At 48.5% G+C, this 12,460-nt stretch overlaps 7 protein-coding genes across 7 annotated transcripts; 5 read left to right on the forward strand and 2 right to left on the reverse strand.

The window, feature by feature from the left end:
• Window positions 1-1,007: 1,007 nt before the first annotated feature.
• On the forward strand, window positions 1,008-3,159 carry HETIRDRAFT_309579 (uncharacterized protein; the record flags this gene model as incomplete). The annotated part of the gene is made up of 10 exons (XM_009544127.1): window positions 1,008-1,061; window positions 1,109-1,173; window positions 1,227-1,271; window positions 1,320-2,106; window positions 2,163-2,186; window positions 2,240-2,413; window positions 2,467-2,571; window positions 2,627-2,869; window positions 2,924-3,028; window positions 3,088-3,159. Coding segments are annotated over 10 exons (1,674 nt in total), but the record flags the coding sequence as incomplete, so codon positions are not given.
• A 359-nt stretch (window positions 3,160-3,518) lies between these two features.
• Window positions 3,519-4,270, forward strand: HETIRDRAFT_407563 (uncharacterized protein). The gene has a single exon (XM_009544128.1). The coding sequence runs from the start codon at window positions 3,648-3,650 to the stop codon at window positions 3,975-3,977; it is 330 nt and encodes a 109-aa protein (XP_009542423.1). The 5' UTR covers window positions 3,519-3,647; the 3' UTR covers window positions 3,978-4,270.
• Window positions 4,271-4,640: 370 nt separating this feature from the next.
• HETIRDRAFT_308975 (uncharacterized protein) lies at window positions 4,641-4,883 on the forward strand (the record flags this gene model as incomplete). Its single annotated transcript, XM_009544129.1, has 1 exon — window positions 4,641-4,883. The coding sequence occupies one exon, from the start codon at window positions 4,641-4,643 to the stop codon at window positions 4,881-4,883; it is 243 nt and encodes an 80-aa protein (XP_009542424.1).
• A 3,157-nt stretch (window positions 4,884-8,040) lies between these two features.
• HETIRDRAFT_309790 (uncharacterized protein) lies at window positions 8,041-9,512 on the reverse strand (the record flags this gene model as incomplete). The annotated part of the gene is made up of 6 exons (XM_009544130.1): window positions 8,041-8,272; window positions 8,345-8,455; window positions 8,582-8,930; window positions 8,986-9,167; window positions 9,223-9,335; window positions 9,396-9,512. The coding sequence occupies 6 exons, from the start codon at window positions 9,510-9,512 to the stop codon at window positions 8,041-8,043; spliced, it is 1,104 nt and encodes a 367-aa protein (XP_009542425.1).
• A 31-nt stretch (window positions 9,513-9,543) lies between these two features.
• On the forward strand, window positions 9,544-12,429 carry HETIRDRAFT_438339 (uncharacterized protein). The gene is made up of 7 exons (XM_009544131.1): window positions 9,544-9,882; window positions 9,936-9,992; window positions 10,046-10,284; window positions 10,343-10,469; window positions 10,521-10,585; window positions 10,644-11,054; window positions 11,103-12,429. The coding sequence occupies exons 1-6, from the start codon at window positions 9,783-9,785 to the stop codon at window positions 10,740-10,742; spliced, it is 687 nt and encodes a 228-aa protein (XP_009542426.1). The 5' UTR covers window positions 9,544-9,782; the 3' UTR covers window positions 10,743-11,054; window positions 11,103-12,429.
• Window positions 9,564-9,755, forward strand: HETIRDRAFT_414588 (uncharacterized protein; the record flags this gene model as incomplete). The annotated part of the gene is made up of 1 exon (XM_009544132.1): window positions 9,564-9,755. The coding sequence occupies one exon, from the start codon at window positions 9,564-9,566 to the stop codon at window positions 9,753-9,755; it is 192 nt and encodes a 63-aa protein (XP_009542427.1).
• On the reverse strand, window positions 10,845-12,429 carry HETIRDRAFT_470663 (uncharacterized protein). The gene is made up of 2 exons (XM_009544133.1): window positions 11,103-12,429; window positions 10,845-11,054 (listed from the first exon to the last, which is right to left on the reverse strand). The coding sequence occupies exons 1-2, from the start codon at window positions 12,195-12,197 to the stop codon at window positions 10,923-10,925; spliced, it is 1,227 nt and encodes a 408-aa protein (XP_009542428.1). The 5' UTR covers window positions 12,198-12,429; the 3' UTR covers window positions 10,845-10,922.
• Window positions 12,430-12,460: the final 31 nt, after the last annotated feature.

The raw sequence follows: 12,460 nt of genomic DNA on the forward strand, positions 1-12,460 counted from the left end.
GGAGCAAGCAGGTAAGAAGTGGATGTTCCAGCGCCACTAGGAGCCACATATTGAAGCGGAGAAGAAGATACCGTCGGAGGCCGAACTATGCCGAACTGTTATGTACTGAGTGTAAGTAATCGCCTGTAATAACACGCCGGATCTAGGGGTGGAAGGCTGTGTTTGCGATAAAAATGTTTCGCGCGCGATCAGTGAACATAAACATGATGCTTACGATAGCGAGGACAAAATCAAAGAAGCAGCCACAGAATGTGAAGACACAGGCATGTATCATTTGTACATCATAACAAAAGCAGAAATATGCAAGGCATCTCGAGTTATGACGCATCCTCAAGCTATGAGACGCCGCATGACATTGCTCTGAGCGCTGTAGAGCAAGGGGCTCAAACAAATGCCGATGGGAGCAAGACTTTATTTTGGGCTGATATGGGAGTGATATGCTGTGATATGGGGGTGACCGGCGAGCAAGGAAAAGACCGCAACCGGAATGATGCCGGAGTGTTTGGAGGCCGCAAGACAGCCGGCCGGGCTGGCGGTTACTTGAAATGGAGACGTAATGCGAAAGAGCCGCCAGCTGGAACTCAGCTGGAATGCCGGAATCTGCCGGTGGCTGCACCACCCAACCTCCTTCGTCCTTTTAGACGCCGCCATCCTCCCTCTTGTCTCCCTTCCATCTCTTCCCTCCATCCGCTTCCCCCTCTCCTGCTCCTCCGTCGTCTTTTCGTCCTTGTTCTCTTTTACAAATCCCCTTTTTTTCTCGCTCTGCGTCTTCCTCCGTCCTCATCTTGTATTCGGCCATAGTATACTCGGTCGTCGAACGCACGCCCGGACCTCGTTGATCGCCGTGCTATTACCTCCTTTTTTCCTCCTATCATGGAGTCGGTCCCCCATATGTCGCCAGAGCCCACCACAGAACAATCAAAGTCCAAGTACGTCGTCCCCTTTCATCCTTCGTCTACGATCTGATTTTTCTTACGAGTGCCATTCGTGCTCTGTTAATCAGTGCCAAGCCGCCGGTCCAGAGAGGTGCCAGGGCTTGCACCGTGTGCCGCGCTGCTAAAGTACAATTCCTTCGCATTTTGAAAGATGTATTCTCACACTCATCTAGATGAAATGCGTTGGTGCAGAAGACGGTCAGCAGCCCTGCCAACGCTGCAGACGCTCTAATTCAGAGTGAGTCGGATATTACGTAGCATACATTTGCATTATTTTTATTGGTTTCTTAGATGTATTTTCGAGAAACACCGAAGAGGTCGTAAGCCAGGCTCCAAGTAAGACGCTTCCCTTTACTACTCTTCGCATGATTCACCTGGACAAAGGCTCTCCGAGGCTTCGAAGATGTTGAGGCGTCTAGAGAAGGGCCTTAATAGCGCGAAGTTGAAGCACAACCATGACTCCAACTCCACGCCTTACCCTACCTCGCCCGCTCGTTCTGGCCGCTCCGAGTCTGGTTATCGTCTTCGTCCAAGTGATCCCTATGGCACTCCTGGCTCGCAGTTCTCCACCGAGCTCCCGCCCCTTAACCTCCCCCCGGACTATGATGGGGAAAGTTACGCTTCAAGAAACGGTTCTCGGTCTACTAATCCAGAACACGAGGAAGATGATGGAGACCGTAACAGGGAAGGCATGTTCCCTGCCAAGCTGATTCGTAGAGAAAATCAGAGGCAGTCATTCTTCAAAACTATTCTCAACCCGGAACACGAACCCCCAACATCATCGATGCCTTCTGATCAAGGTAGCCTGAGCTCTACCTATACAGTTTCGCCCGTTCATCTACCTCCTGGATTCCACGATCCTGTAACAGCGGGCATCATCGATGACGCCTACGCCAAGGTCCTCTTTGACCTCGTCTTTTTGCGCCTCAATCCGTTCGTCAACTTGTTTGACCCTGCTCTCCACTCGCCCACATATGTTCGCACAAAATCTCCCTTCTTGTACACAACCCTCCTCATGGCGGGGTGCAAGTTCTTCAAGCCTGAAGCTTATAAGGCCTGTCAGAAGCTTGCCCATGAATTCGCTGTGCGTTCATTTGCGGAAGGATTGAAGAGCGTCGAGGTTGTTCAGGCTTTTGCTTGCCTTACCTACTGGAAGGAACCTGAGGACACCGTCCGTCATTTCGCATTTCGCCTCGAATGATCTATCCGTTGCTGACACCTTCGCAGCGTACATTTACGTACATTGGCTATGTGAGTACTTTCATCGAGGGTATGGGCTTCTGTCTTTTCATACCGTCTGCTAGGCCTGCCGCATGGCTGTGGATTTGGGACTCAATCGCTACTTCTCCCAACCCCCTCCCAACGAAACTGAGTTCCAACTGCGGGAGAGGCGCAACCGCGAGCGTACATATCTTGTTCTCTTCGTTCACGACAGGAGCTTGAATATGCAGACGGGCAAGCAGTGGATGCTGCCTGAAGTAAGTATTTATTTCGCTAGACGTCGATATGGCTCCGCTCATCTCGGACGAAGTGTGACCTCGTCAGACATTCCAATACTTGGCATGAAGAGGGTGGCTCCATTATCCGGCCAGAAGATGTCATTGTGGCTGCATTCGTCCAGCTACGTCGCATTGCAGTGAGTAACACCAATCTTTTGATCAAGGCAATTGCTCAATACTAGCGATATCAAGGCTGAGCTCACCGACGTCTTCTACATGCCCAACAAAGGAGTCACCGACACCACTCATGCCGACGTGAACCAGGAGGTCTTGCTTAGCAACTGTAATGGCAAGCTGACGCAGTGGATGGAGACATGGCAAAACGAGATGCGCCGCGCCAATGGCGAATTGTTCCACTTTGCCTTTCTGAGCTTCTTCCGACTGTATGTGCGACTGTTTTTGAACAGCTTCGGTGTCCAAGCCTCTATATCGCCGGTATGTCCATTCTTCGGTGTTCTGCCATGTACTGCGGTGTTGATTTTTGAGCAGCAAAGTCGAGTTCCTCCCAGCTCGCAGGCTTTGTCGGCGTGCTATACCAGCGCCATGGAGAACCTTCAAATTGTCACTAAGCAATTTGCGTCAATGAGCATGCTGGTATGAGAACTTTTTTTTCCCCATTTGGGGTGAATATTCTAACCTTCTTATCGATTTAGCGCTACGGCCAAGACTCGATCACAGTCATGACCGCCTATTGCGCTGTTTTCTTATTGAAGGTAATCTATTGAATTAAGATTGCAAATACCGGTTTGATTCATAGGTGATCCTATATTTGAACAGCTGCTCCGTAGCTCCAACACCCTTACTGAATTGCACGAGGGCGCCACCAACGAAATTCACACCGTGATCTCTAATGCGGCCGACGCGTACGAAGACGCGTCTTCTTTGTCCCCCACCTCTACTGGAGCAGCCTATCATTCCCGTTTCCTTCGCGGCCTGGTAGCTCAAGATATTTTCAAGGCCCGCCAGACGGAGACCGCCCGGTTTCAAGCTGCTCCATCGGATGTCCGGGTATTCAGTGAGTCCTGTTGGCCGCCGATCGCTTTCTCCGGCGACTCATCGTTCCCTGTTAGATCATTCGAGCAGTTCGCGTCATCCCGGTCCGTCGGCGTCTCAGGTACAGTCACCTTCGGCCATGTATCCACAAAACGTGGGACAGGAGCAACAGTCCTCCTTCCACTTCCCTGCATCGCCTAATGTCCCACCTCCGCCGTCGATGCAGGATCCTCTGATGCAGACCAGCGAGCCGAGCATGCGCACATCCAATGGATATGCTCCTTACAATCAACAGACGCAGATGATGCCCGACGACCAGCGGTATTGGAATCACATGTTCCGCGAGCTTGGGTATGGCGAAAACACGGTATCCGCGAACCAATATGCTGGGTATGCAAGCGGCAGCGGTCATGGCAATTGTAATGGAAGTGGGAGCGCTGGGGCTGGCGGCATGCTGGGGTACGGACGTACTCAACATGCCTATCCAGAACATCACCAGCAGTACCAATATAGCATCCATCAGCCCGTCGTAGGCTACAGCCCGCACTGAACTTCATTTGGTCTCGTCGCCCAATCCATTCTCGACGTTGTTCCTGTCTTGCATCACATTCTGCATCCCCGCGATGGCGATTCTTGTGACCAATTCCTGACCATTCACTACCATTTTTCCATTCTTTCATCTTGCTTCTGTCGCTATGCTATCGTCACTGCTTTGTGTTCATCGTCTTACCAGTCTTTTCTTGTCTGGTCTTTAAGGAACCAACCTTGGTCTTCTCTCTCCCACATATCGCGCCCTAGCGTGCTTCGATACTTATAGGAGCGTCAATGACTATTTCATGCGCTTGTTGATCCTGGCCGCTTCGTCTGAATCGCATTTCCCTTTCGTATGACTCATTTTTCGTAATATGTACAGTCGCGGACAAGCAAAATCGACAAATTTCGACACCCATTTCTAGGGCTTCCCGGCTACACCGGAATCGATAGCAATGTTTGAGTAGATGTCATGGAAATATTTTGAGTAAAATCTTATGAGCCGTTAGTCCAGAAAAAGTAATTTTTTGATCCGGAAACCTCCAAAAATTGGCTGACCCCACAAAAAAGGTCTATAAATCATGTAAAATACACCAATCGACTCCTTTCAATGAGTACTGTATGAATCCATCAAAGATTTACTATATATATATATATTATTGCCAAAAAAATTGTCAAGGTGATGTGCATATGGGCTAAGTGCTTGCTGGTGTGCTCAATTGAGAATGAGCATTGCTGCATGGCTTGTCTTCTCTCAAACCAGGCCGATGTCAAGAATCAAGTCTCCCTTCTTAAACAGGAGATTATCGCTCATGGTCACATCTGTATATTTCACCCAAAATTCCATTGTGAGCTCAACCTAATTGAGATGATGAGTAAACTGCTTATTCTGCCATTTTCAATTTTATTTCTCTCTGTTTATTGATTCCCTTTTTTTGGCAGTACTGGGGTTTTGTTAAGTACAGGTATTGTGAGGTCTGTAAGGAGAGGTTTGATGACACAAAGAAGCATGTGCTTAAATGCCTCGACAATTGTCCTGTCAAGGTCATTTGTCATTTCTTCAATTGCTCATGGAGTTTTATAAATGTGTATTGCAGAGGGTTGACTAGAAAGGTGGTGGAATGAGCTATTCGCAAGCAGAAAAGTCATTGCACTGTTTCTCAAAGTGCAATGATGAGCATTGAGGCAGTTCTTAACTAGTTTACTTCACATAGTGTCACATATATCTTTTTGAGGGCATCTAGCACTGATAAAAATTCACCAAAAAATTGGTGGGTCCCAATTTCTCATGGGAAAATCCTGAGAAGGGCGTTTTTAGACATCTTTTGACTTCCTGAGTCTGAATCTGCAGTCAGATTTCGTAAATTTTAGGCACATCAGCCGCTACAATTATTTTTCTTTTTTGTTGACTTTGCTTGTCTGCGACTGTACTTTTTACTTCTCATATTATCCTTATTGTTATTCTAAATCACCTATTGTACAGTGCAATCACAAAAATGCTACAGGGTCTTGTATAATTTTCTGGAGTATCATGCTAGAAAAAAACTGGGTTTCTAAGCACTTTGCTCCTGATATGGGAAAAAAGTGCCAGACCTCCCTATGTGACCCACCTAGCGATCACACTCCACTGTTGTCTTCAAGATTTGATTGTTTGTGATCTCTATCTAAGCAAAAGTCCTGGAGGTGGTAGGAGAGGGACAGATAGAGCCATAGTAAGATGAAGTACTACAAAGAGGTGAGCACACAATGTACTAAGAGCATTAGCCCTAGCAGGCCTGAGGAGGACCTCTGAAAATAGGTGGGGCACAGGCAAAATTTTGCAAAATGCCCAAAAAAGTTCAGACAAAATTTTCAAATTTTACCAAAAAAGTTCGGATTTGCCTAAGGTTTTGGGTCTATTTTCCCCAATGTGGCCAGATGTGAGAATCAGGCATTCTAAGGGCTCAAAATCAATTGGATGCCAAGATCAGGCCTTCAGAACCCAAATTTTCACTTGGATTGCTAGAATCAGGTCTTTCGAGGCCAGTATTTTGTTAGAATATACATGAAAAAAAACCTATTGAAGCTGTAACATGCAAGTACAATGTGAGATACTATTTACAAACCATCCTGTGAGCCTTTGTCATCAGCCACATCATCTTGATCTCATGCTAAGCACTTTCCTCTACATCTCAGCTTCTACAAATCCTGCACAGCAATACCAAGATTCTGAGAATGCTTGTTCAGATTGTTGTAAGTGGTGAGAGTGATATCATCAAGCTGGAGGTGGCAGTTGTCGGAGTCTGAGACTGAGCTGCATTAGCAAACTGGGAAGTGTCTGTACAGAGCTAGACAGATGCTCCAGAGCCCCTAGATGCTCAAGTCCCTGATTAGACAGACACTATGACTTCTGGCCAGTGTCTGGACATATCTGTCCAGATGCACCATATATGGAAGTGATTAGATAATTGATGTCAATAGATGACCGCAAAAATTAATCTATAGTAAGCAAGGATTGAACCCAGAACTATTCACTGGCTAAGAACAATGTGAGTACCAGAATTATCCACTCCACCATATGTCCATGATATCCTTCCTCAACAATTAGCTTATATTGCACTTTTTGGGACTTCACAGAATTTGAGATGCCTAAACCCTGTGAGGTGTCATCTATTTTGCAATTTTTAGCATCTATCCATGGAAGAATGATGGCATATGATACATCATTTGAATGCTATGATACAGGGAAGTATCCCAATACCACTCACAAGCTGAAATCTAACAGATAGCACCAATGTCAATTAAAATCTTTGAAGTCCAACAAATGTATTTCTTGATTTTCCGGTACTGTGGGAATCTTACATACTCTGCCTTCCGGAAATGTGCTCCTAGTCAGCTTATTGATAGAGCACCTTATCTGCCCAGATCTGGCCATACACAGATATCTAGCCAGATATCCCCAGATGACCTAAGCATCTAGGAGCATCTGGGGCTCTGGGACTGGCTGGGACTGGTTACAGGTTTGCTGATGCCTGTCTGGCATTAAACACAAAAATGAGTGCTGATATAAGATGTTCATATGTGAAGGCCTGGAGTAAAGCCAATTGTGTGTGAACTACCAGAAAGGTTGCTGAATAGGATTGCTCATAAAGCTACATGGATAGATATGAGATAACACCAATATTGGTGACAGTCTTTGCAGATCACTGCAGAGTATTATTGACAAGTTAACAGGAGCTGACAAATCATTGTGCTCATACTATACTACTGAGGACTACCAAGTAATCGAGGTCAAGGAGTCTGGCTAGTCAAGGATGGCAGGTTGCGAAGAGCTTGAAGGGAAAAGAAAATTAAACAAGAGGGATGCACTTGAGATGAATACCAAGAAGTACTTATTACATGTAAGAAGCCGTAAGAATGAGGTGCCGCGAAGTGATGCAATCAATGCATGTGCCTTCAAAGGCCTTCGAAGACCTCAAACAAAATTCTCATTACCGGAGTCGAACTCCGTATCCTAAGATCCTGTTACCCCACTGCCAGCAACTTCTACCACTAGGCTACGGACAAACTTTCCACTGAGGCTCAAAATCAGGCCTTGACCAATATTGACCCCCCAACGTCTGGACAGCCCCTCAGGCCTACTTCTGCGGATGGGCACTTTCATCCGGACTCGACTGAGGGCACAACCCCCATCCGAGCGAAAATTTGAGAAAAAAGGGCGAAAAAGCTCCCTACCTATTTTCAGGGGTCCTGCCTGAGGGCGTGACGGGACTTTGCCGATCATCCCGACCTGCGGTGCCCAGTTAGGCAGGTATTGGCTCAGGAACCCGGTTTTTTTCTGGCACGACACTCCAGAAAATTATGCAAGACCCTGTCGTCTTGGGACTCGTCTTTTGGCAAACCCTTTTATCCGCGTGTGGATTTTCCTACCATATTCCCGCTTCAAGTATCAATTCCGATGGGTCTCGACAGAAACACCCGTGTAGCGAAACGTGTCGGCGATAGAAGTTTCCAGCAGCCTGGGCCTCTTGCTATCACTCTATTTGTTAAAGTGCACAACAAAGATGACTCAAATGTATATGTTTCAGCATCGACAGAGCTTCTTAATCAACACCTATATAAAATACGATCAGCTGCCTCTCAACTACAGCAACTATCCTTGGAATGCCCTTCATCGCCAGAAAATCGAAATCTTGAACTCGTAGAGGTCGGGGGCCAATATTGAACACTGTTGGCTCTGCTTGAACATACGAATAGTTGTAGACATGAATGACGGCGCCCTTGGACGGCGAACGAGTCGAGATGGCGAAATAGTCTGGGAAGGTCTGACACCATCTGCGGAGGACGATCAAGACGGAGAGATGATATTCATCTGGAGAAACAAAGGCGGCAGGCAACGGCGCTCACCTGAAACGATGTCCTCCTTCGGGAAAACTCATGCCTGTAACCGTGGGTTTTCCGCCCTGCAGTTTGGCCAAGTCCCATATAGCGAAACGAGGGCCACACGTAGCGCCTACGCTATGGACAAAAAGAGACGTCAGATATGCCACCTCGCCCATCGAGATCAAAAAGTAACGGCAGCCCGACTCGGATCCCTTATGCAGCTGACACAGTGAGAATAAAAGGCTAGATGACGGCACCTACATATCAACGGAGTCGCGGCGCCACGAAACAGACCCTGACCAGTTAGAAAACGCGCCTGTGGCAATGTCAGCAAGCGCGCGGGGTTCGACGAGCTCAATGACACTCGGTTTGTTGGTTTCGCTGCGCCAATCAGTGAGAAAGATAGAGCCACGACTGTCGGACACGATCAGCTCTTTGCTGGCGGAGGGGTGAGCGTTGACACTGGTAAGGGGATGAGGGAAAGGGACAGCCCAAGCGAGCGGCTGTAGGAGAGGAGGATTAGGATCAGGAGAAGTGGCAGGAGTCGGTGTTTGTAAAGCAGGGGCGTCAACTTTCGGATGTAGATCCCACACCATGAGCATTTTGTCGTCTAAGAACAAGGATGTGTGAGAATGGTCAAGGTGTTTATAGGTGACTTAGCGCACCAGAAACGGTGGCAACATATTTCGCACTGTCATCGGTGCTGCCTCCGCAAAAGGTCATATCGTTCACCCGTCCATGGTGGCCGGAGAGACCCCCACCGAAAGGAAATATATCCTCACTGGCATTGATATGGTGGGACCTTGTTAGGAGATGTAGGCCAAAGTCTGCAGAGGCGGCTGCGAGTCTGTTTATGTGAGAAACGCGTGAGTGAAGAACAACACAACGCACTTCAGGCTTACTCAATAATCCACTGGTCAGAATGAGAGGGCGACACTGAGCGCGAAGACCATGCGAGAGCCGTTATCCGTGAACCGACATGAAATGACGCGACAAGAGTGGCTGAGGACTCGTACTGCCGGAATATGAATGGGTCAGCTATTGGAAAAAGAGCGACACTCAGGCGGAGGCGTACGATGAGATAGACATGGACCGAGTGGTCACCACCCAGGGCGACAAAATCCGGCGCGTCGTCGTTGTAGCACGCGCGGAGGACGTGTATGTGTTCGGGGAGAGGATGTCGGATGTCCATGATCGTTTGCAGCAAGTGTGACATGTGACTACTCTCACTTTGAGCACGTTCATGGTCGTTAAAGGACCCAACCCAGCTCTCTTTGCAGGTGTCGCCCTTCTCTCTTTCGGTGCTTTCTATTTCCTCGTAAATCATCGCGCAGTAACCGCACCAGCTTCTGCACGTCCTCGTCCCAACGACCACCCTCTTGTCCCTCCCATTCATAGCGAAGAGGCAGACAAGCCCAACCCTAGAACAATCTAGAAGAATAGACTTACCTCCTTCGACAAGATGGTGGCCGACGTCTTGCACCATCATGGAGATCATCTAAAGACCGTCTTTGATCATAACAAAGTAGCTGTTATCTTCGTCCTCGGTGGTCCAGGCGCCGGTGAGTGCCTAGTATCGATACTCCGTGCATCCACTTTATGTATTCATGCTCAGGCAAGGGCACCCAATGCGCCCGCCTCGTGCAAGATTTCAACTTCTGCCATCTGTCTGGTACATCTCAGTCCAACAGCATACACATCTGATTAGTTCTAATTCGTGCAAAGCTGGTGACCTCCTTCGCGCCGAGCAGGATCGCGAGGGATCTACTTATGGCGATCTCATCAAGACTTGTATCCGTGAAGGAACCATCGTGCCCATGGAAGTCACCATCAAGCTGCTCGAGGCCGCAATGCTTGATGCGTGTAAGATCAAGTCTGGGCTTGGCTGGGAGGACGGCAAGGGCCGTTTCCTCATCGATGGTTTCCCGCGCAAGATGGACCAGGCTCTCAAGTTTGAGGAGGATGTGCGCTTCTGCTTGTGATTCATTTCCTATGTCACGTCTGATCGATTAATGTCGCCAGGTTTGTCTATCTTCGTTAACCTTATTCTTCACCACGACGGAAGAAGTCATGCTCAAGCGCCTTCTTGTACGCGGACAAACCAGCGGTCGTGCAGATGATAATGTAGAGAGCATCAAGAAACGTTTTGGTACATCATTCTGGTTTCGCTTGGCGCACATACTGATACTCAGATGGGTAGGTACATACAAGGAACAGACCATGCCCGTCATCGAGCACTACGCCAAGTTAAATAAGATCGCGAAGGTGCGCCAAGTTATAATATATAGTTCGGCGTCTCCCTGATGTCATATTTCTTTCACAGATTGACAGTTCCCCGACCGTCGAAGAAGTTCACGCCGTAGCCAGCGAAGCAGTCAACAAGCTTTTTCACAGCGACCGCATCACCAGTTCTTCAGCATAACTCGGCATCTCGCGTAGCACCATCAACTTTTGAACCGATTGTCGCACATATGCCCTCCTTGACCATGATCTTAATTTACGCTGATATACCACGGTGGGCGTTCGCTGGTGGAGAATGTGACATATATGATTCATCCGGTTCAGATATACATCGCCAGGCATTGAAATCGGCCTCAAAGTATCATATGTATACAGCGAGGTCTAACTTGTGTGAGGTCTGCGACAAGATCATTGACAGGGCTTTCCCGCCAGGCGGGATCGTGAAGATCGTCCCGTCCGCACATAGAAGACGCGCTTCTTCGTCCGCTTTATCCTGTATCAAGATGATTAAAGATTCGGTTGGGACTGTGCTTGCACTTACTGGAATCCATTCCCATCCGCCGACTCGGAAATACTCCACGACAGGCAATCCAATACCTCCCTCGCCGACTTCTCCTTCTGCTCCATACCTCAGTTTCACGTGCGCGCCATCTGCATACGCACTACCAAGCACCTGCCACGCCTTCCCCGTAAACCGCGTTCTTGTTTCCTCCGTCTCGTCCTTTACAGAAGGATCTCTCTTTGGGCGGACGACAACTACATCGATTGCACCATCTTCATGGTTTGTAGATGCCGAAGGATGCGATCGTGCGAGAGGGGAAATGCGAAACGCAGGTTCAAGACGATCGACATTTATGGTGCTCAAGAAGTACGCAAACGGTCCATCGAGCTCTGTCTCCGCTTCCGATACTGGGACGAATGCGTCTGTCACAGGATCGTAACGTTGCACACTCGACGAGGGCGGGAACGGAAGGAGGCGCACACGCGAGTGATACCATCGGGTTGCGTTCTGCTGCGCGGCCACCTTGAACCTTTCGATTCCTGGCATGCCTTTCCTAAGAGCCTCCGAATCGTGCAATATAGATGCATGGAGGGATGTCGAAGTGACCACAACGGACACAACAGAAGTATGCGCCCTTGTCTCGCTGTCCTGAGAGGAAGCATGCGGAGGCGTGATGACGGTGTGCGAGAGCGTGAGCGTTTTCGCCGATGGCGTAGGTCCAAGGAAAGCGTCAAGTGATGCAAATTGGTGAGAAGAGGTCTCTGTGCCCGTGGATTGAGGGAAGAAGGAGGAGTGCAGTGCATTCGCGGTCCCGCCTGGGATAAGAGCGATACGAAATCGTGGAAACGGCTTCGAGTCGCCTCGCCGCGCACACTCCTCATCCAGAAGATTTACAATCTCGTGTAGCGTTCCATCACCCGATACAAGGACGATGTCGATTACGACTCTGTCCTTAGCTGGAAACTGATCGATGAAATTGACAACAAGTGAGCCGGCGTGTCCCGGACGCTCCGTGCTCACGACCCTATCTGTGACTTTTCCATGTTTTGAGAGGAGCGGAAGGATGTGTTCTTCGACGATCTGTTTGCCAGAACTGTTTCCGCTGACGGGATTATAGAGGACAAGAAGAGGCATGTTCCGGGACCAAGCCAGTTGGAAGACCAAGATGTAGAAATTTGTTCCCAGATATATATCTGGACACTGGTCGGCCTTTGAACCCTGTGGGTGGGTGGCTTGAGCGGGATCTGACTCACATTGTACAGAATGGTGCAGAAAGTGATGGTGTACTCAGCGGGCCAATAAAGATATACAGTTCACTTTTTAATAATGCATAAATCAGAAAAACCATAAAATATTTCTCGCTCTCCACAGACCCCCTCATGTGACAGGTGCAATTA

The sequence above is a fragment of the Heterobasidion irregulare genome (assembly GCF_000320585.1).
Source record: "Heterobasidion irregulare TC 32-1 unplaced genomic scaffold scaffold_02, whole genome shotgun sequence".
Lineage (NCBI taxonomy): Eukaryota > Fungi > Basidiomycota > Agaricomycetes > Russulales > Bondarzewiaceae > Heterobasidion > Heterobasidion irregulare.